The sequence below is a fragment of the Bemisia tabaci genome, chromosome 4, assembly GCF_918797505.1.
Source record: "Bemisia tabaci chromosome 4, PGI_BMITA_v3".
Classification (NCBI taxonomy): domain Eukaryota; kingdom Metazoa; phylum Arthropoda; class Insecta; order Hemiptera; family Aleyrodidae; genus Bemisia; species Bemisia tabaci.
The window spans coordinates 3702505-3723693 of record NC_092796.1 but is presented as its reverse complement, the minus strand read 5'-3'; the positions used below and the strand labels follow the sequence as shown (position 1 = coordinate 3723693).

The 21189-nt window shown below is 35.5% G+C and overlaps 2 protein-coding genes across 5 annotated transcripts in view; one reads left to right on the top strand and one right to left on the bottom strand.

The window, feature by feature from the left end:
• Positions 1 to 285: 285 nt before the first annotated feature.
• Positions 286 to 9913, top strand: LOC109031196 (N-acetylglucosamine-6-sulfatase). 2 transcript variants are annotated; one of them, XM_019042567.2, is made up of 10 exons: positions 286 to 438; positions 2055 to 2255; positions 3071 to 3130; positions 4404 to 4607; positions 5247 to 5396; positions 5975 to 6145; positions 7332 to 7533; positions 7959 to 8275; positions 9265 to 9381; positions 9673 to 9913. In XM_019042567.2, the coding sequence occupies exons 2-10, from the start codon at positions 2109 to 2111 to the stop codon at positions 9823 to 9825; spliced, it is 1521 nt and encodes a 506-aa protein (XP_018898112.2). In that variant the 5' UTR covers positions 286 to 438; positions 2055 to 2108; the 3' UTR covers positions 9826 to 9913. The 2 variants fall into 2 exon arrangements, with proteins under 2 accessions (XP_018898112.2, XP_018898114.2); XM_019042569.2 differs by lacking the exon at positions 5247 to 5396.
• Positions 9914 to 11236: 1323 nt separating this feature from the next.
• Zw (glucose-6-phosphate 1-dehydrogenase Zw) overlaps positions 11237 to 21189 on the bottom strand; it is a 52417-nt gene continuing 42464 nt past the window's right edge. For all 3 annotated transcript variants that reach the window (XM_019042565.2, XM_072299170.1, XM_019042566.2), the window contains exons 5-10: positions 20718 to 20876; positions 19220 to 19439; positions 18141 to 18357; positions 17019 to 17224; positions 16033 to 16193; positions 11237 to 15371 (exon numbers count right to left, since the gene is read on the bottom strand). In XM_019042565.2, coding sequence (XP_018898110.1) covers positions 15275 to 15371; positions 16033 to 16193; positions 17019 to 17224; positions 18141 to 18357; positions 19220 to 19439; positions 20718 to 20876 — 1060 coding nt within the window. In that variant the 3' untranslated portion in view covers positions 11237 to 15274. The remainder of the gene's footprint in view (positions 15372 to 16032; positions 16194 to 17018; positions 17225 to 18140; positions 18358 to 19219; positions 19440 to 20717; positions 20877 to 21189) is intronic.

The window sequence follows — 21189 nt, the reverse complement described above, 5'->3', positions numbered from 1 at the left end:
CTGATTAAATTATTAAATATAAATGTGTAATGTAGAATAAAAAATTTGGAACCAAAGAGAAAAAAAATTATGAAAATTTTTAATTTCATCCGCGATTTCATGTGCAATTTGTTTTGAAATGGACAGAGGGGCAGAGTAAATTCATTGAAATTTAGCAACCCTGTACTATTGGTGCAGGTTATGTTTTCTTTACTCTTATCAGTAATATGCCTTTTATGCCATGCGCTCCCTGTCATCACGCCTCATACAGTGAATAACTCTAAATTCTTGCCCAATCTATTCCAGATCTTCGATCTTCTCTGTCACTTCCATCAGACCGCAACTAATAATACCTCCTCCTGTGATGTCTGTGATGTACGGGCCGTCAGACAAAAAAAAATCTTTGTTCAACCAAGTCACGCACTTTTTCAAGATCATGTATTATGATCCATTCTGTTGGTAAGCAAGAACATTTGTCTCTCTGTATCATAGAATACATATGCTGGGATCACACGCTGACTGTGGGAGTTGAATATGGCTTGAATGCAAAAACATTGAATCACGCAGACCATGCATCCTGTGTTACGGAAAGCATGACAACTTTTAAAAATTTGCATGCTGACAAGCGTTAGCACCGACCCGCAGCGATGAGTTCGTGTGTCCCAAATGCGCACATCTGCGCAGTAGCAGCTCCGGTGAATTTTTGTCAGACTGTGAGGCTTCTTTCATGGTTGGCATTTAGTTCGGAAAAGTGAAACTTTGCAATACAGTCGTAAACTTTCATGTTCTGCAACTTTTATCCTTAAGAATTTTGTCTAGAAATGGACTCAAAACGAGTTATTAGCGAGAAACCGAGTATATGCGGATTCCCCATTGCTTTCCTGCAGTCTCCTAGAGCGCTTGGGACACACGCTCTCTCCCCCTTTCCGCCCGCCCGGCATGGAGTTCTGAGAAACTTGCCTCGCTTCGCCCTTATTCCACTGAGCCGGACGCACGGTCTATGTAATTCAATGTCTTTGCTTGAATGTGGATGTCATTGGCCTGATGCCTGAATTTTGCGTGTGTCGTGCAAAATTCAGCATTGAGACTCAGCAACCATTGGCTTAATGTCGTATCTGTCTGAACTATTCGAATAGATTTGACACAATTCTGGACAAAAATCACCCAAATTTTGGAAATTTCAGCCATCGGGCGATGACTGTGGACTTCCATATTCAGCTGCCAAATTCAGTGTGTGATTCCGGCAATAGAGTTACCTACAATGTGAATGGGAGAGCTGGCGCCACTTTCAAGCATTTTGCAGGTCCTGAATTCCATGACTCCTGTGTCACGCTGGGTCACTTCCTTGATACCTAAACGAATGCTTTTGATACTTTTCAACCGTGCTATCCAATGTAAGCAAAGAAGATATAAATTACTACGTATTCTACATCGCCATCTTGAATTGAAAATGTATCAAAAGGGTGACCGAATCTCAGCGCTCAAGGAGCTCGGAACTTGTCAACCACATGTGGCCCCAGCTCACTTCATCATATTATGACTACTCTATGCTCAATATCTACAGGCAGGGGCAGAGACTAGCCCTGGAGAATACACCAAAACCATACGGTAGCAGAGTCTTTATCAGCACTCATAAGGGCTTCTATTTTATCTGAACCTCAGAGGATCGCAGTGGAATACGACGAAATGCTTCACTTTTTTATTCTGATCTACGGGCGTAATCCAGCCTGCTCCTTAAGTTCTAGTCGAACACTTGAATTGCTCTTCCAAGGTGTGTTGAAATTGCAACCATGCTAAATGCTAACTTGCACAAGCCAGAATCAATGCAAAAAAACACAAACAAACGTATAACCACCCTCTCTGAACTGTTTTTTCCGTGTGGAACGTTATGGAACTGGTCGGAACTGTAGAGGATCGCGTTCCATGGATTTATAAAAATATCTTCAACACAACAAAAGAAACTCACTAAATGGTGAAAAGAGCAGGCACTAACCTTGATCTTTTGTTAGATTAAGTTAAACCCTGCGACAATTGTCACAGCGTTATAATGTTCTTCTTTTCTTTGTTATTTTCAGGAGTTTGGTGAAAAGTGTGGGCATTGCATTTATTGGAGTTAAGATTGCGCGGGAATGTCGTGGAGTCGAGCTTATGCCTGCTGTTCCAGTCCGTTAGATATGCTCCTCATTTTTTTTCTAGTCTGTATTATATATGTTTCCGCCACAAATAAACCCAACATAGTTTTAATCCTGACAGACGATCAAGATATTTCAAGCATTGTAAGTATTGATTGAATGTCTCGATGCCAAAACGACTGTGAATCATTTCAGATTTTTTGGGGAAAGGATGCTTAATGCAATTATGGAGAGTTGTTTTCGGAATAACAAAAGATCTATTTGGACTTTAACCATTTTTTAGGACTTCCAATGCTAACTGTGCCACTGCCTAAATTGGGCTGTTTGGTTGTGAGGGTCATGGTTTCGATCGTGGTTTTGTTCATCAATAGTTTACATTGGCTAGCCAAGAATACTTTTAGTGACAGTTGAAGACGAAAGTAAGGGAGAAATTCGATGAAATTTTTACTTATTTTTATTAATTTTTTTGTAAATCCATATATATCTTGTTTAAGTAGATGTTGCAGGCAAATAGTCAAATCAGGCATTTTATCATAGGTCTATGCAGATGGCATATTTTGAAAGTCTACTAAGTTTTAAATGTTTCTACAAAGATCTTTTGAATTTTCAATGTTTGAAAGTTTGCATTCATCAAACTAAGGCATTTATCATTGTATTCTCTTCTTCTAAAAGCTCCCCATACACTTTTTACTCTCAAGGTTGTATCGACTCAGTATTTTAAAAAATGCTGTGTTCTCTGAAATGAATGTTCATTTCTTGGCTAGAAATCATTACAGCAACCGTACAACGAAGCAAATTTTCAAAAATAATTCCTATCTATGAAGGTAATTATTTTGTCCAAAATTAGCAGGAGGGTTAAAATTTCAATTTAAGCAAAGAAAATTGACCCTTGAATATTTCAGATTGAAGTAATTTAGCGTAAACTCTACATCTAACATTATCTCTGCTTTTGTTTCCAGTATTCTATGCCCAAAACTCAAAAACTCATTGCAGATGTCGGAGCTTCTTTTGTTAACTCGGTAAGTAATACCACTCCTGTAATGTTTCTGGGATTATAAGGTAGGGCAAGCAGCGTAGATGTCATATTTCAGCCTAGATATATAGTACAATCTAGATTATAAATGAAACTTGACTGAAGGTGAGAGAGGTAAAGTAACAAGGGGGTAAAAATGCCTTCACGTGAACCGTTGCAATTTGATCTCAATATAGTACCAAGTGCTGCCCATTACTTGTATGCATGCCGCACACCCTAGTGCCACTGATTCCTTGAATTTTCTGGTACAACATGCAATCTGGGTTTCCTATCTATCATTGCATCTAAAAAGTCCTGTGGGTAGTCTAGACTGTATTATATGTTTAAGCGTTTCAGGTTGCCACCCTCTGCTTCAGCTCAATGATTCCTACCAGTCTTCTTGTATAAGGCGTATTTTTCTTTTCAGAATGTTCCTTGTTCATTATCAGTCACATTATATTGACCACAAGCATACTTATTTTAGTTCCTGAAAAAATGAATGATATTTAAGGGTAGAATAAATCCTTCCATTATATTTTTCAATTTCAGGAGAAATCTAAATTAGGACCAAACATAAAAATACAAGCTCACTTGAAGTGTATTCAGAGTTTTTGCATGCAAACTGTTTTGATACATCTCATTAAGACTTATACCTCAGGGCTTTAAAATTCTAAATACTCTGCTGAAACCTCAAAAAATTATCTACAATCAAAAAAATTGAGACTGAGCATAGTTCTACATTTGAATGCATGTGATTTTGAACCATCTGGAAGAAGCCCTGGTCAATTTTTGGCCTTGCAAGCACCTATGTTTCTTGTAAGTTATCCTTGAAGAAGACAAAAATCGTTTCTGAGTCGGCGCACCTTTGAGTCATTGCCATAGATCTTAAAAAGGGGCGAAAATTGGTAAATGTTGAAATTCGTAGGTAGTGGCAAGCAAAACGCAAGTCTTGCACTAGGAGTTAGTATTTCGAAAGTGATAGCCCTTTTTTTCATCCTTTTTCCCCATCATTGTAAAAAATAGTGGGTAAAATTGTACAATTGCATCGCTCATTTTGCCTTTAAGTGAGATGTTTTTTGGTGAGCCAAATTTGAAGTTGGACCAAGAAATAAAAATAGAAATTTTTGTATCCTTGTGACCTTGCAAACGTAAGCATTGCTGCCAAAAAACCAAAATTTTGCTGTAATACTTGCTGCTTTTCTCTCCACTGTCTTATACATGTGAGAAGGGTTTAAATCTATTCTATGAAGAACGCTCATTGAAAGTTAAATTTGTTGCAGTTCTGCAGTACACCAATTTGCTGTCCCAGCCGTTCCAGCATCCTAACTGGCCAGTATCTCCACAATCATGGTGTTTTCAACAACTCACGCTCAGGGGGCTGTTACAGTGCCCACTGGAGGACTATCAAAGAACCTCTTGCTTTTCCTGTCTACTTACAGTCTGCAGGTTACAAAACATTTTATGCTGGAAAATATTTGAACCAGGTAATTTTATATTTAAGTTGGAGAAAAAGGAAACCGCATTTTTACTTGTGGCTTAAGCTGAAATCATACCTTTCCAAAAAGAATATCACAAGTGCCATAATTTTCATTTTGCAGGAAACACAAAAACCAATTTGCAATAAGAAATGAGACATTTTATAGGGACATGAATTTTGGCACATACTTTTTCAAATTTCAATTTACTGAAAGTTCAAGAAAATATTATTTCTACCATAAAATTGGCGTCAGTAATACTTTGTTCTGAGAAGGTTTTGTGAGCAGATTATTGTACTCAGGAGATTTTATGCATGGCAATTGTGATACGTGTTTTTGTTGTAAATTTTTGAATTTGAGAACACCTAAATAAGAAAAGAGACAAATGAAACACTTCCTGCTGTGTCCAGGCTAGGCTCTTGTATTAGTTTATTCCAGACCAGACACTTTTCATCCGTCTTTTCTTTGTGTTTCACAGTTTTGATGATTCTTCCCAAAAGAAAAGCTAATATTTTTCTATAATATTTGTTTAATAATTGAAGTAATAATTTTTACTAATTAAAATTTCACTTTAGTTTTGATGCTTGTTTAATTTGAGAATTATTTGGCTCAAGGAGTAATATCATATATTTTTCTTTTTTTCTCCAGTATGGGTCTGCGCACAAGACTAAAAACCCTATCCCACCAGGCTGGGATGTATGGTATGGTCTCATTGGAAACTCCAAGTATTATGATTATTCTCTTGTGATTAATGGAAAAATAAAGCATTTCAAGAATGATTATTTTACCTCTGTCATTGTAAGTTTTTACCTTTGAAAGCATTCTAATAATCTTGATTACGTCGATTTCCAAGAATTTTTGCTTATGAGCATTGGATAGCACTGCCTAACAGCTGGGCCAATTTTTTCCCTTCTAAGAAATAGGAAGGAGGAGGGGGTTGAAATAAATTCTACAGACACTAACTAATAATTTTATGCTCATGGACTTTGCTCATGGATGCAAAATATTTGGGATTTTCTTAAAATATTGAGGTTAATGTTTCGTAAGTAATCTGGCTATCCACCACTAAAGTAACTTATGTGGTTGCTACGTAGGTTAAACATGTTAGGCCTGATGGGACATACAACACAAAAAATGTTGGAAAAACGGAGCTAATTATAATATTCAAATTCATATTGTGACCCTCCATGAAAATGAGGAATCAAGACTAATATTTCATTTCAAGGATATTTGAACTCAGTACATTTTAGTTTTCTTCCTTCTGTCTATTTTCTTGCTCATAAATTCACCAATTACATCCATCCATTCTGTTGGAAATCTTTTTTTTTCATTGCAAGTATAATTAATTGGTCCTTCATGCTGTGTACTTGTTCTAGGAGTCAAGTGGAATTGAATTCCTTCAATCAGTTGGCATGAAAAAAGAAAAGTTTCTTATGGTCCTGGCCACTTCAGCTCCGCACGATCCCTTTACTCCAGAATCAAAATACAAAGGGAGATTTAATGGAACTAAAGCACCGCGCACCCCGAATTTCAACACGTTTACAAAGGTCAGTCTCAGCATTAAACAAATTCCACTCATGAACCAATGTCAAGAAATGTATTTTGTCAGATGCTATTTTTGCTATTCGGTGTCTATCGAACACATCTACATGAAGCAATAAGCAAATTATTCAGATCACTCGCTAGTAGTATGGCAAGGAGAAAATAATGTTTAATACAGTACTCTCTCTCCATAATGACACCGGTCTTATCAAAAATTTCTCTATAGAGAAGGATCCATCCTTCACAAACCTCCCTATTTTCATGGAGCACTGCTTGTTGTAATGAAAATTTTTCTTTTACAAGACATTGTTCAGTCCACTGCCATTTAGTTATAGAGCAAGAGAGCTGTGATTTGATATTTTCAAATAATTTATAATTTTTTTTCTTAGCTTTAATATCATCATCTTATCCAAAAATATATTTACTTATTGCTCGATTCAGATGTGTTTTATTAATCCTGATAATAGCTACCATGAAAAGCTTCCGTATGCTTTAATTTAGGGTCGCTGGCGGTCTAATAAACCTAGAAAGTCAAGAAAGGTCAGGGAATGAATGACGACCTGGAAAAGTGAGGAAATTTATGGGAGAAATCTGGGAATTTACAAGTAAAATGCTCAGCAACTTACGCTGGTGCCATTCAAGAGAGTTCGAACTACTACAGAGTGCCTTTTTTTATCTTAAATCTCTTGAAGTGAAGATTCTGTCCATAGTATAGCAAAAGTCAGCGTAATCAAGAAGAAAAAAAATACAAGTGGAGGTTTTTTTGAAGGTCAGAGAAATTTTCTTTTGATCAACCAGTCAAAATTTTCTTTTGATCAACCAGTCAAAATTTTCTTTTGATCAACCAGTCGAAATTTTCTTTTGATTGACCAGATGAATCTTCTATCAATGTGACTGCTCAATCAAGAGCCCATTCGACTGTTCATTGGTCTAAAGCTCTGAAGATACGGCTGGTGAACCTATCAAACATTTGACCAGTTGATTGGCAGTGGAATTGACAGTCAATTGACCAGTCGAGTTGACAGAAGACAATTTGACTGTTCTTTTGTATATTTGGTTATTTCTTCCTTGATTTTCAAATCTATCTGTGATTTAAAAATACATGTGAGTGCAACTAAAAAGTTATTTCCTTACTGACAAAAGATTGACCTTGTTGGATTCAACTGTCAACTAACTTCAATTTTTTTCCAGGATAAACACTGGCTCCTGCGGTTAGGTGACGTGCCTCTGCCTGACTCTATGGTCGACACAATTGACACAATCCATGCTCGCCGGTTAGAAACGCTTTTGTCTGTTGATGATATGGTTGAGAAAGTAGTGCTAGAGCTGAAGAAATTTAATTTGGTAGAAGAAACAGTTATAATATTTACCTCAGACAACGGATACCACCTAGGTGAGTGAAATGTGAACTTCCTTTGAAAACTTTCGGTATTAAAGTTTTCGCTGCCTTGTCCCAGAAGAAAACAGGGTCAAAATTTGAGAGAAACCCAGGTTATAAACTTAAAATCATATAACCACAGGTGCCAAAAGTGTTACTAAACATTGGTCCTGCATTCTGAATCCTGTTGAAATGGTAGATCAATCAATATATTGCAAAGCACGATACGCCATTGATTCTCTTCCAATTTTGGGTGAGCACCTCTGTAACACACTAGTCTTAAGCAGTTGTCCGCTTATGTTTTTTTTCAAAACTTCCAATGTAGATCAACCTCTGTTTAAATTTGCTGAAACTTCTGATGGTGTTATACATTTTACTTTTAGCTCCAATTGCTTTGTAGCAGAGAAAAATGCTATCTCTCAGACTAATTTTTTCTGCAGGCCAATTCAGCCTTCCATGGGACAAGCGTCAGCCATATGAGTTTGACATCCGTGTGCCACTGTTTATTCGCGGTCCCAGCATCAAGCCCAAATCCGTCATCTACAGTCCGGTTGTAAACATAGATCTTGCTCCCACAATTCTCGATCTTGCTGGGATTTCAACACCTGACTCAATGGATGGCAGTTCTTGGCTACCTTTGTTGAAGAAAACTGCTTCAAATAAAATTTCACCTCGAACATTTTTGGTGGAGTATCATGGAGAAGGGAACAGGAAGTCAATCGATGAGAAATGTGGCCTAAAAGACCCAAACTTAAAAGTAAGTGTAAAACCTTGTAAAACCTTTTTTTCTTTTTTTTTTTCATCAAAATTGGCAATTGTAACCTTCAATGGTAGACACATGAAGACTCAAACTCGAGTAATTGATATCAGAGCAAAGTGGAGTGCTCTGCGGACATTTTGGCTTAAAAAATGTTTGCAAATGTCAAACCAAACTGGATTTACGTCTAGCAACCTATATAACAAGGCAGGAAATGAAATCGAAAATGATTCAATCTGGTTCAGGAAATAGCAATTGGACTACATTTTGCAATTAGGAATTAGGAGATCTGGCTACAAAACAAGGAATAAACCATTGGTTTGAACATGTGCGTTTTTATGGTCAGAAATTGTAGTTCCTAATTGCAACGTGCGGTCCAATTTGTAGCAGTCAGCAAAATTGAGTTTTGGCCATTAAAATGTACCTATGTAGAGGGAAAACATAATTTTCAAAGTAGACTGCCTGAACTGGCATTGCTTTTTCATCATATTAATAAAAATCAGTGCTGTATAATTGCAAGAGTCGCAACCATGCTCTATCTGTTCTGGAAGGAAATTGTTAGGAGAGTCTCGGTTTCATATTTTTTCTCAATCTCATTGCTATTTCTAGCTGATTTGCAGCTTGTATAGGCTAGCTGGCAGGGCAATAGTTTATTAAAATGAGTTGAAAGTATTGACTAGCAAAAATAGAGGAAATAAAGAAAGAGCATAGACGTAAGAAGTAAGCTAAAAGTAAGCAGCATCCTTATTTTCCCAATTTCTGAATTTCATCTGCACAAGGTTTTATGGCCCCTTGTCAAAAGTTGATAGCAAAAAGCAGGTTTTAGTAGATGCAAATTGTTCATTCAGATCAAGAGAGGATCTTATTCGAGAAAAAGCCTGGGACTTCTTGGATAAAGAATTCTTGAATTCAAATTATTTTGCCTCAGTATCTACTTTATAACCTCTAGGCATGCTTTATTACAGTATTTTATTCTTCTATTCCTGTAGGAGTGTCGTGTTAGAAATGATTGTAAATGTCAAGACGCTCGCAACAACACTTACTTTTGCTTAAGGTCCATAAGTGAAACTGATGATCTCTCCTATTGTGAGTTTCAAGACTCAGAGGTAAGAAAATTTACTGTAACCTAGCTGTGATCACTAATGTTTCTTGTTTCCCTTGTTTTCTCACATGATGCTAGCTATCAGGAATGCAGAAAGTTCCTGGCCTTCCAATTTTCCAAGTTCCAATTTTTCCAATTTCGTAATTTTGAAAATTTAAACACATATTTCTCGAAATAGCAAAAACAGCATGCACTTATGCGCTTTGTTGCCTAGGCCCCCTATTCTCTGTTCATAAAAATAATAACGTAAAGGACTGAAAGGTGTTCTCTAAATTTTTCTTTTTTTTTCTTTCAGAATTTCATTGAGTATTATGATCTCAAAACAGACCAATACCAGCTGAATAATCTTAGACACAGCTTATCCTCCTCGCTGCAAAACAAATATTCCAGCAGGCTAAAGATCCTTCAGCACTGCTCAGGGCCAATCTGCAATGAGTTACAGGTTTAATTCCTATTAGTGATATGAATGATTGAAATATCTTGACCGTTCTGTCCTTTTTCTACTGTCAAAATAAAATGGTTTTTTTTTTCATATATCCTTTATGTTTTCTTTCATATCCTCGTTCAACACAAGCACCTTTATTTTAATGAGGGTCTGATATTTGCTCTAATGGAAAGAAAGGATGATAATACATATACCTAGTTTGTTACAGTATGGCATATCGCAGTTTTTCCATCTTTTTTATTGTCCTGTAAGACAAACCTGGATCCCCTTTACGAATATGCAGTGCTTAGCTCATTCTCCCTTTCTATTCATGCTGGTATTTTTTATGAACTATGACCCCTGTAAAATGTATTATTTGATTTAATTGATCAAAAAAAAAAAAAAAAAAAAAAAAAAAAGAAGCTGCGGTGCAGACATTTCATGAAAACGAGGTGACAAGCAGTAGCCAAATCTCTTAAAATAGTTTTTAAAATACGCTGTAAATCACTCAGGAAGTTTCAGGGTAGTAACAAGGGACAAAGTTATTTTACAAAAATATTTTATTGCATTGTGATCAATTTAAATTCAACAGTTTGTTATACAAATAAAAATGAAATTGTATTAAAACGTCAACTTGGTGTCATATTAAATAACAATAAATAAGATATTCAAGATCGAATTCATAAAAACAACAAACCACTCACCAGCTTTTCAGTATCAAGTTCAAAATTGAGGTAAACATGAGCTGGATTTGAATAGCATCCACTAGAATCAGCAGATCGATGGCCAGAATGCGAAACCATGTATTTCGAAAAGAAGCAAGTCAATGTCATAGCTTGAAATTTACACAGTATATTCTGCTGACTCAGAAGAAAAATCGGAGAATTTTTCAAGAGATTATGTTGGTTGGTTTTCAGAAGAAAAAATTAAGTCTGACAGGAACTCTGCAACTTTGCAAACGGAAATACATGATTCTGCTTCTTGGCCATCGACATCTGCGTTTCATCACTTTCCAGTCCAAGTGTCACAAGCGCCGTTTTTGCTCAAACGCTATGTTGCCCGAAATTTCAATGTTCTTGTGATTTCTCCCTTAAACATTTTGCACAGTCTTTTATGCAAATTTCTAGAATTCATCTTGATGACAAAAAAAAAAAAATATCATGTAACACTTTCATGGGGTTCTCTTCATTAGTTTTTCTATAAAACACTGGAGAAGTTTGACAACATAGTGTCAAAGGACGATTGGCACTAGTAATACTTCAGCAGGAAAGTGACAATTTTACCTTACCTAATTACCTCTCATAGGCTATTTGTTCAACGGAGATAAAAGCAAAATGGACCTCGGAGCTTACTGCGAATTTCCTCTGGATTAAAAAAAACGCTCACAAAATTTTAAACTAGAATGTTGCTTGATTTTTTTATTAAAAAAAAAAAAAAAAAAAAACATAAGAGGAAATTGGGGAACATTAAAATAATGTTCATCTAAAAAAGTTTGTATGGGTGCAATTGAACTGATTCCAATCAAAACCATCACTCATGGTCTGGATTCCAAATCCAAGTTAGCCCAAAATCTGGATTTCGAAAGAGGGCATGAATTTGAGACTTTTAACCTAGAGATTCAGCGCTGATTCAAAAATGTTTCACCCTGAATAGTTAGCCTGCTTGGAACCCTCATTCTGCTGGTATTCAAGAGGTAACATCTACTATTTGGGAAATTCTAATTTCATTAGGTATGAACGATAAATTTTTCATGCTGAAGTTATTTGAGGGAAATTTTTCTTCTCATGCCCCTTTAATTTTTCTTGTTTAGTAGTTTCACTTAAATGACGAGTTTATTTATACAGTCAAAATCCTAAAAATCAATTAGGAATGGGGGAAGAGACAAAGAAAATTACCCACAAATTTTCATGGCCTGGAAAGCCTCATATCAAATTAAGAGCTTCATGAGTGATTCTCTTGACTTAAAAATACCTTTTTACAAAAGTGGTACTCATAAATAAGCTCACTGAGTGTTGAAACATAAGAAGTTAAAAAATAATCTTTGATAATTATTATGGTGTAAAAATTAACAGATTGCTTTCCACACCAGTGATTGTATCTAGCCCGAGATATGTCTCTGCTGATGCCACAAAGACTGATTAGAAGTTTCCGTTATTTGATGAATTTGTAATTATTAGCTCAAGCTTGCTTCAGCAAATTACGAAGAAAACTAACAAGTGAACAATTAAACAACCAAATACAGGAAAAATATTGGAATTGTTGGTTCTCATCAACATACCCATAAAAAAGACCAGTCAGTTGTGGCATCAGAAAAAGCATTCTAAAAGTTAGCATATTAATTATGATGATAATGAAAAATTTGAGGTATGAAGTGATTTCTGTAAAATATAAATTTAGGAATAAATGTTCACATGGAGAGGACATGAAATGTAGGATGCAACTGCAACAACTTCCGGTGAGAAGACCTTTTTTAAGTAAGTGAGTGTTGTAATGATTATATATTCACCTGGAAACCTACAAATGCAACCAGATGAATAATAACAGTAATTGGTATTGTCAAGAACGAATACTTATAATTATACTAGTGTTTTTGTTCGCATAAAAAGTTAAAGCGTTTTTAAAACTATCGTCACGGGGAAAGCTTCGAATAGAAAAATACTAAAAAAGAAGACATACCTAGAAAAATAAAGTAAAAAAGTGAAAATCGACTGTTTTAGGAGTTGCCACGTTTGCTGATTCAAACATGTTTTGAGAAATAAAAATGCAAAAATCACTGAATGATAATATTCCTTTTAGGAGACTTACAACTGTACAAAATACCACAAAATTTTAGTAAAAATTCTATCAAGATATCAATTTTTACATACATTGAAAAATTGTTGGCAATTTTCGCATAATTTTTTCCCTTCTATTCTTGCTGTTTTAGGTTAACTTTCTCCATTTGAAATTCCTGGCTAGAGAGAGCTTCATGATTTTATTATTTTTCTTTTTTGTTATTTTTTTTATTTAAAAAATAACATTTTATGGAGGAATATCTCAATATTTTCCCTGTTAACATTGAATCAGTAATTAATGTGGCTGAAACCACAGGGGCAGTTTCTGCAGAGCTGCTGTATTCCAGGAATTTCACACAGACCATGTGATTTAATTTGACTACAAGTGAAATTCAGTGTTAAGATTCCTGCAGCATCCAAGATTGATTGACAAAAGAGGAAACAGAGAATCGCTTTTAAATGCTGAATACAATTTTTTAGGAATCAAAAATACCAGTTCCCAACAGGATTTACAGAAATTTAATGAGCTTGTTCTCAAAATTATAATTTTTGCAGCGAGGGTTTGAAAGATTTTTAAAATGTAAGTTCTTGTAATAAGCACTCCTCAAAATTCGTAAACGAGAAATTGACACAAATCATCATGAAGAAAAAAATCTTCATTTGTGCAATATTGTCAAATCATGTGAAATTTAATAACTCGTTGATGAAAAATAAAAACGCTGATTGAACTATAAAGCCCATTCCGTTGAATCAGCTATTGAAGTTAAGGACTGAGATGATACAGAGCTCTACGGTTTAACAATTGTTAAAAAAAAACAGAGAAATGAAACATTTGAACACAAAAAACTGAGGAGAACAAACGTACAAAACTTTAAAAAAATATAGCTGAAACTACTGAAAGGCTCAATGTACATGGTTGGTTGCAATACTTAAATATTACTAAACAGAACGAATAAAACTGAGAGGAAAGAACAAACTTTTTTTCATTTAAAGAATTATCTTGAAAGAAGAGACCCTTGATAATTTTCTCAGAAAGGTCAAAATTATAAAGTGGAACCACCTCCTTATGCACAGGACCAACACTTCAATAGTTATCAAAAATAAATGGTTTCTTAGAAAATTCCTTTCGAATCGGATGTTGTTTTTCTCTAGTGAACGGCAGTTCATGGCAGGAAAGAATTTCGAAGAATGTCATGTTTTCGTATTTATCTTTAATTCATAAATAATTTAATTTCTTGTCTGGAACTTGAACTTTACAATCTGCTACGACTCCTGGAAGCTTCAAAGCTGAGGTTACGCACTTATTGCTCCCGTAAAAAAATATATAAAACATTAAATATTCTCATTTAAAAATGTTCCTGGATTCTTTCTCCTTGCATATGTCCTTGCATGCCTACCGGGATAAAAGCGAAAATTAAGACGAATGCTTAAGAAGCAAATTTAGACCCATGCTCGGGACTATTCTCGATACTTCAATGCCGCCAACTTGCAAGAAAAAAAAGAAGGGAAAAGTGGAGTGGGAGGCGTAGCCTCATTTCAAATTGTGATTAAAATCTGAGAAAAAAACACTACGCTCTTGGCAAGGAACTTTTTTTTCTTGTCAGTACCACTTAAATTTGAAGGTAAATGCTGCTGCGTCACTTTAAAAGGAACCAAAAATAAATTATAATTCTGAATGATTTAAAAAAAAGAGCGGACGGGGGTACTAAGAATGTAGCATCGACAAGAGCAGAATTCACCGCAAAAAAATTAGACTTCTTTAGATAGAGATAAAAGGGAAAAGAGCACAATTGGAAACGTTTGCTTCTCAAAGCCCTCTAAATCACTTCATTTTATGAAGATAGATATTCCTCAGTTTTCAGCAATTAACTTAAACAGTGCTCAATTTTTTTTAAAAAAATTGGAATGTTCAGACACAAGAAAATTTGGTTTTGTTTCACAAGTATAAATAAAAAAAAAACATAAATAGGAAAAAATACTTAATAACCTTGAAAAATTGTCCACTATGATCAGAAATAACACATTAGATGAGGATACAACGATTCAAAGTAAACAAATACAGTTGCAATGCTACGTCAAATGACACAATTCAATATTCAACAATAAAAATAAACTCAACACAAACTGTGCTTCTAACATTGTAAAAAAGGGATTACAAAATAATTAAGTAGGATACATGGAAATCAAAATATCATACTTTAGTTCTCTCCTTCTGCTCATTTCTTTGCAAGAAAATCGCATTTAAAAGGAGAGATTTTTAAAAAGCACGAATTATTATTTCTACAGGATTAAAGGTAACCAGAGTACAAAATATTTTCACATCTTACTATAAAAAAGCTTAAGTTTGTGACCCAAAGAGCAGTATCATAAGAAAGTAAGGCTTGAAAGTTGAGTTTGTAGAAGCCTTAAGTATTGGGTATTAAGTTCACTTGAAAAAAAAGGGGGGGAAGGGGAAGAATATTGAACATTGTTTAAGATTCAAAATGCAAAAAACAAAAAGAAAGCTATGGACATTGCTTTCTTGATATACTACTAGCTACTTTGGGTCCCAACTCTGCAGGGTGAATAATTTAAGTAGTTGGACGAAACAATATCACAATGGGCTAAGTTATGAACAACTTACTCGTAATGATTGTACGTTCTGAAAAGAGTGGGCAACAATGGCCCTCCACAAGGTGTGAGAACTCATCTTGCAGGACTCATGGTTTTGGCTGCACCCACTTGTAGGAGCCATAATACTTGAAATTGTTTTTGAGGCAAAGGTCATCTGCTTCTTGCGGGCCACGTGAACCGTACCTTAAGCAAGAAAAGAAATACATAAATTTTCATTCAGCCACTTTCTCAAATATGACAGTTCATGAGGAGAAGGATTTTAGCTCAAAATAGTGAAGTATTCAGAAGATCAATTTTTGTCCTATTAGGCTGAAGAATTGTATTTTGAGATTTCGATGAGAAACTCTCTCGTGCCCTTATGAACAAGTAGCGAGCAGTTTAGTCCATTTTGGAGCAAATAGATGGTGTAAAGCTGCTCAATTGTATGGAAACTCCAGTCCTTGAACATGCTTTATTAGAAGTTTGAATAGATTTTCTTGCACCTACGTCTTTTGAAGGATAAACTTTCAAAAAATTCAGGCATTTTAAGTCCCAAAATGTTTGTAGAACATTCCTCAAAGCTCTTGTATTAATAACTTTACTTCCAGTTTTGGTGGGCCCTTTTCTTGTGGATAGTCACAAGTAAATATGGTATTCTAGCCGTCAATTGCTAAAATATAAATTGCTACATACTCATCATACCATAATAACTGCTATTGGTGCAAGTAAATAAAAAGAGTGAACTTCTGAAGCAAACTTTAATAACTTATTGGTATGAAAAAGGAGGCATGGCATTCAAAATCGCATAGAAAAATAAGGAGAAGACAAAAAAAGAGAAGACAAAAAAGGTCAAGTGTTAACTTACTTGTACGGTATTGGATGAATCTTATCTTTCTCGATTGAGTGAAGAAGGGGCGTGAAAATTCGCCACGCTTCGTGTAATTCATCTGATCGCACAAAATGCATTTGAGAGCCACAGAATACATCCAGGATTAACCTCTCGTATGCATCAGGAAGCTTTGCACCCTGAAAAAAAGCATAAAAAAAGCATGAGATGAACGTTTCTTTTAAAGAATCCAAAAAAGAGCAAGTACGAGAGCTAATTAAATGCCTTTCCCTATTGGAAAATAATTGTTTCCCTGTTATAACTAACAATTCATTTAAACGTCTCTCAGAACTCTGAGATAAATTTTAAAAATATCTTAAAGATGTAAACAAAAACACTATGCTGAGGGTAAAATCAAAATAGAACCGGTTAAAATAAAGTAGATGCAATGGGATCATCAGGACACTTTCAGCTAGAATCTGCCTAATTCTAACACAGATTGTCTTGTGAGTTGTATCTCCTTAAGTTTCATTTCTTTGACAAAAACTAAGCGATATTTTACCTTTAAATTTCGTGACAACATTTTTCAAAGTCTGGGAGTAATTTCCTGGAGATTACTCTTGGATCAGAAGATAAACAAAATAATTAATGAACTCACCTCATCACTTTTTCTATTATTTTATAATGATTTTAATTTTAATTTTATTTTCTTGGTACAATTGTTCATTTTGTTTATAACTAATTATAATGTTCATTATTATTTGATGGTCTAAACGTATTGCATACGATGAAACACGGTGATAAATACTGTTTACGTTGAAGATGGAAAAATTTCTAAAAGGCCTCCAAATCAAGTTCTAAGCAATCCTGTAATTTGATGAAATATTGAAAGACATATTTTTAGCCATACAAAATGTGAAGGTAACTTAATTTTCCTTCCTCTAAGAGTTCGCATTTTTGATAGAATTGATATTATCAGGTGCCCAACCAGGTCAATGTAGATTTGTGGTGAGTACGAGACAAACCTTGTAACGGCTGTGATACGTGAGATCTAGCTCTGTTTCTTCCATGTCAAAGGAGATCCCTGGTGTTTTTGTCATCATTTTTACATATACTGCCTCGCCTGGCTGCACTCGAATGACGAGTTCATTACGTTTAGGTTTCCCTTCGAAGATGTCACCAGGTACATCATTGTACTGAATTCGTACTTCTGCTTTCCGCTCGTTGAGTGCTGTGGAAAATTAACAGAGTCTTAAAACTAATGAAAATACGGATGAGAATTAGAATCGAGGTTCAAAAATTTTTAAAAAATATTTTCTTTGTCTATGAAAGTAGAAGAGAAGACATATGACCATTTTTTGGAGTCTGTAAAACTTCCTGAATGACTTATTTATTTCTGGGTATTTTTTCAATTCTCTGTGAGTTGTCAAGGGGGAAGAGACACACATTTTGCATTGAAACTGTTCAAAAAGCCAAAACTTTAAATTTTTGTCCATCATTACTGTAAAAAGCTTCGGTTTTTGGGGCTACTCCCTAAATTTCTTGAGTTTTCCTGGCCCTTAAGAGCCCTGATTTTCTTCAATAATGTTAGAATAATAAACTGTAAACTCATTGGTAGCTGAATTATCACATAATTGCAAAACTTTGTTGTCAGAATTGAAAAATTTAAGCCAGTTCAGGCAGTTTAGCCAAAGATGTGAACGTAAAATTTTAAAGAATAATTATGAAATGAAAGAGGAATAATTATAAAACTATAAATAGAGGTAAATATTGACAGATGCAATTTTTCTTTTCTTTTTCCACCTTTTAAAATTCTTTCTTTATGAAGAATAATATGAGAGAAAAGAAAATTTTACTTCAGTATCACTAACTATTTTTATAATCTATAGTTATGCGCTTAAACTTATGGATGATTTACCTGGCATCCAAAATTAGAAAATGTTAACCATTTTATTCTTCAAATTAGCACTTGTTTTAAAGGGGTGTTTTTTTTTTTCAAAAGTGCGGTGGCAATATAAAAATAAAAACGATAGTGTATTTTTCGAAGAGAATACACTAAAACATTGTATTTGTCCTACGATCAATGACTCAAGTATTGTGAGAGTTTCAAGAACCACTCTTGCGTTCAAAGCGCAGAGAGGAATTACCTTTCCCACATCTAAGAATGAACGGAACTCCATCCCAGCGCTCATTGTTGATTTTGAGGACAGCTAGAGCATACGTCGGCGTGTTAGAGCCCATTGGAACGGTAGGGTCATCCAGATAGCCCAGTTTTGCCTCTCCTTCTCCATTTGGATCTCCAACATACTGACCTAAAACAACGTTCTCTGCATTCAGCTCTGGGATGCACTTAAGAACCTTCACCTGAAAACATAGCAAAGACACAAGCTCATTAAGTACCTTTAGAAAGAGGTAAATTGTTGGTTTCAGAAAGAGAGCAGGATTTTCATTATTTCTTCATTTTCAACTTCCCTGACCCCAAAACTTCCGAATTCTCTGATTCTTTCAGAGCTCTTTGAATTTCCCACTTCCAGGGATTCAAATTACGGAAAAAGGCATTCCGAAACTGTGTGAGCTCTTTCAATTTTGCACCAGCTGAAGTGGCCAAGCCGATGAGTTACTCGCAAAATTACCTATCTTTTCCGGATTGCAGAATGTTCAATGACTTTCCAAGTTTTCCAGAACCTCCAAAGCCCTAAAGAGGTGTTATCAGCTACCTGATCAAATTTTTCAAAAGAACAAAAAAGAAAAACTATTTGAAAAACAAAAAGTTGGTTAAATTTGAAAACCGAAGGTTTTTAATTGTGTGAGATGGCAATGAACGACCCCAGCAGGGTGATTATTGAAATGACATCGACTCTATGTCGCCGCATTGTCGTGTCGCGCAATCGACTGAGTGCCACTCAGTCGATTACGCGTCATGACAAAGCGGCGACATAGAGTCGATATCATTTCAATAATCGCTCCGCAGAGCAAAACCTGAAATATTTTGAATAAGGGGCTGAGCATAGAATTAAACTGAAATTGGAGGAGACCACGTGTCAAGACGGTTCATTCATTGAGTTTTCCAACACCAAGTTTCCTTTTCCTATGGACAGCCATGCTTAGGACAGAAGTCACAACAACTTAATTCCAAAATCTTTCCGTATTGATCAACACACAATACTTTTGGAACTTATGGTTTGACTTCAAACATGAGTGGGACCCTTCCCTTGACAGCACTAACCTTCTCATTCCGGATGTCGTCAGGGTGGATGGTTGCAGGTTTCTCCATGGCCACTAAACTTAGGATCTGGAGCAAGTGGTTTTGCATGATGTCTCGGATAATTCCGAACTCATCGAAATAACCACCACGACCCTGGGTTCCGAATGGCTCCTTGAATGTAATCTGGACGGAGGCAATAAACTCGCGACACCATGCAGGAGAAAATATTCGATTTCCAAACCTGGAAATCAGAGACATATTTAGAGCTACTGGCGGTACAATAAACAGACAAGTAAAATTAAAATAAACAACATTTCAGAAAGTTTTTTCTTCCTTTTTTTGGAATTACCAATTATGTTAAACTTTCAAGTAGGTATGACTGAAAAATATTTAATTTTTTTTTTTGCTCATTTTTTCATTTTATTTCACTCCAACATACTATTTTATTTTCTTTGCTCTGTTAAATATGAGTTGTTTTGCAGAAAATTGATACATACACTTCTATATTATTGTAGGGACTAGAATTTCTTATGATGAGGGGTGACTTTTGCAAAAAAAAGAGTGATATCATATTTTTATGGGAGTATCTTGCTTTTTTCATGGGTAATTGAGAGGCTTTGAAATAATTTACGACAAATTCAGAGTAATTATACTTCCATGGATACATAATTTGTTTTCTGTGGTACAGGATGTAATTTGGATTACCTTCAAGGTAAAGATTTGACACTAATTTCTTTTCTTCCTATTTTTTTAAAAAAAATAGCAGACACCTAGTATGCTCCAATATTTTCCGGCTTCAATATTGAATAGGTAGAGCTGTGTAGGTAATGATAAGCAAATAAGTTTGTAACGGTGAACTTTATGTTCGTGAAGAACACAATTCAGCTGTTTTAATTTTTTAAAGCCTTAAGATCATATGAAATAGGGTCAGTTCCAGATTTTGCTGTTGAAGCAGGTTGAAGTGCGACGAGCGAATGATTCTCCGCAAAACGCGTTGGAAGCAGTTTTATCAAGATGCCATCCAATAATACTTGCTTCGTGGCGCTCGTGAAGTATCAAGCAAAATTGAAGGCGGTTCTTGTACGCACGGGCGCGACGACTTTAATCGCACTGCATGCCGCGCGGCCGCGCCACACAGTGGATCGAGTCAATTAGTGAGGTCGGACATGAAATTTTTAGCTAAAACTGAAAATTTTGATGTTAATTTTGTCACATTTTAAATTTCAAGGGATGTTCCTAGGAGAAAATTTTACGAGAAAACCATTGGAACCATTTTAAGAACCTCAAAATTTTGTATAAACGGAGTTATAGGCGTTTAAAGTTTCCAAATTTTGTCCGACCTCTCCTATTGACTCGATTCACTGCGCGCCATTTGCCGACGGCCGAAAGCAAAAATGCTCAGTTCACAAGCGCGTAAAAGCCAAAGACCCGTGGAATTCGGCGATTATACTGGAGGCTTTGCACCGATGCTAAAAAATTACGATTGAGCAAAGGCCGTTTGATGAGAGTATGTACTGACCTCAAAGTTATCAAATTCTGGACCATTTCTTTGCCGAGGTAGTGGTCGATACGGTAGATCTGCTCTTCGGGAAACAGGGACGCGAGGTGCTGCGATAATTTCTCCGAGCTTGCTGCGTCCTTTCCAAAAGGCTTCTCGATAATAACTCGGGTCCAGCCACTAAAAAAGAGAAAATCAGAGTCTGTAATAAAACAAGAGAGCATTCACTTCATCAAACGAAGGAAAGCCAATCCAGGTATGAGAGTCGCTCTTATCAGGGTTGCTACAGAATTGAAATGGGAAAGAAATTCCCTGACATTTCCCTGATTACCCGGACACATTTTGGTGAAATTCTCTGTCAATAAATTGAAGATGTGACGGATGGTTAAGAAGGCATAATTGATAATAGTTTTCGGGCAAAATTTCTTGTTCCAAATCTCAAACCCATTCTAGAAAGCAAATGAAGGTGATTAAACAAATTTTCGTCATTCTT

Bases quoted from the DNA above. Each gene is read 5' to 3' on its own strand.
- LOC109031196 (XM_019042567.2), top strand. From the start codon at position 2,109: ATGTCGTGGAGTCGAGCTTATGCCTGCTGTTCCAGTCCGTTAGATATG. The intron at 2,256-3,070 runs GTAAGTATTGAT...TTTTGTTTCCAG, and splicing joins ATCAAGATATTTCAAGCATT to TATTCTATGCCCAAAACTCA. The intron at 3,131-4,403 runs GTAAGTAATACC...AATTTGTTGCAG, and splicing joins GAGCTTCTTTTGTTAACTCG to TTCTGCAGTACACCAATTTG.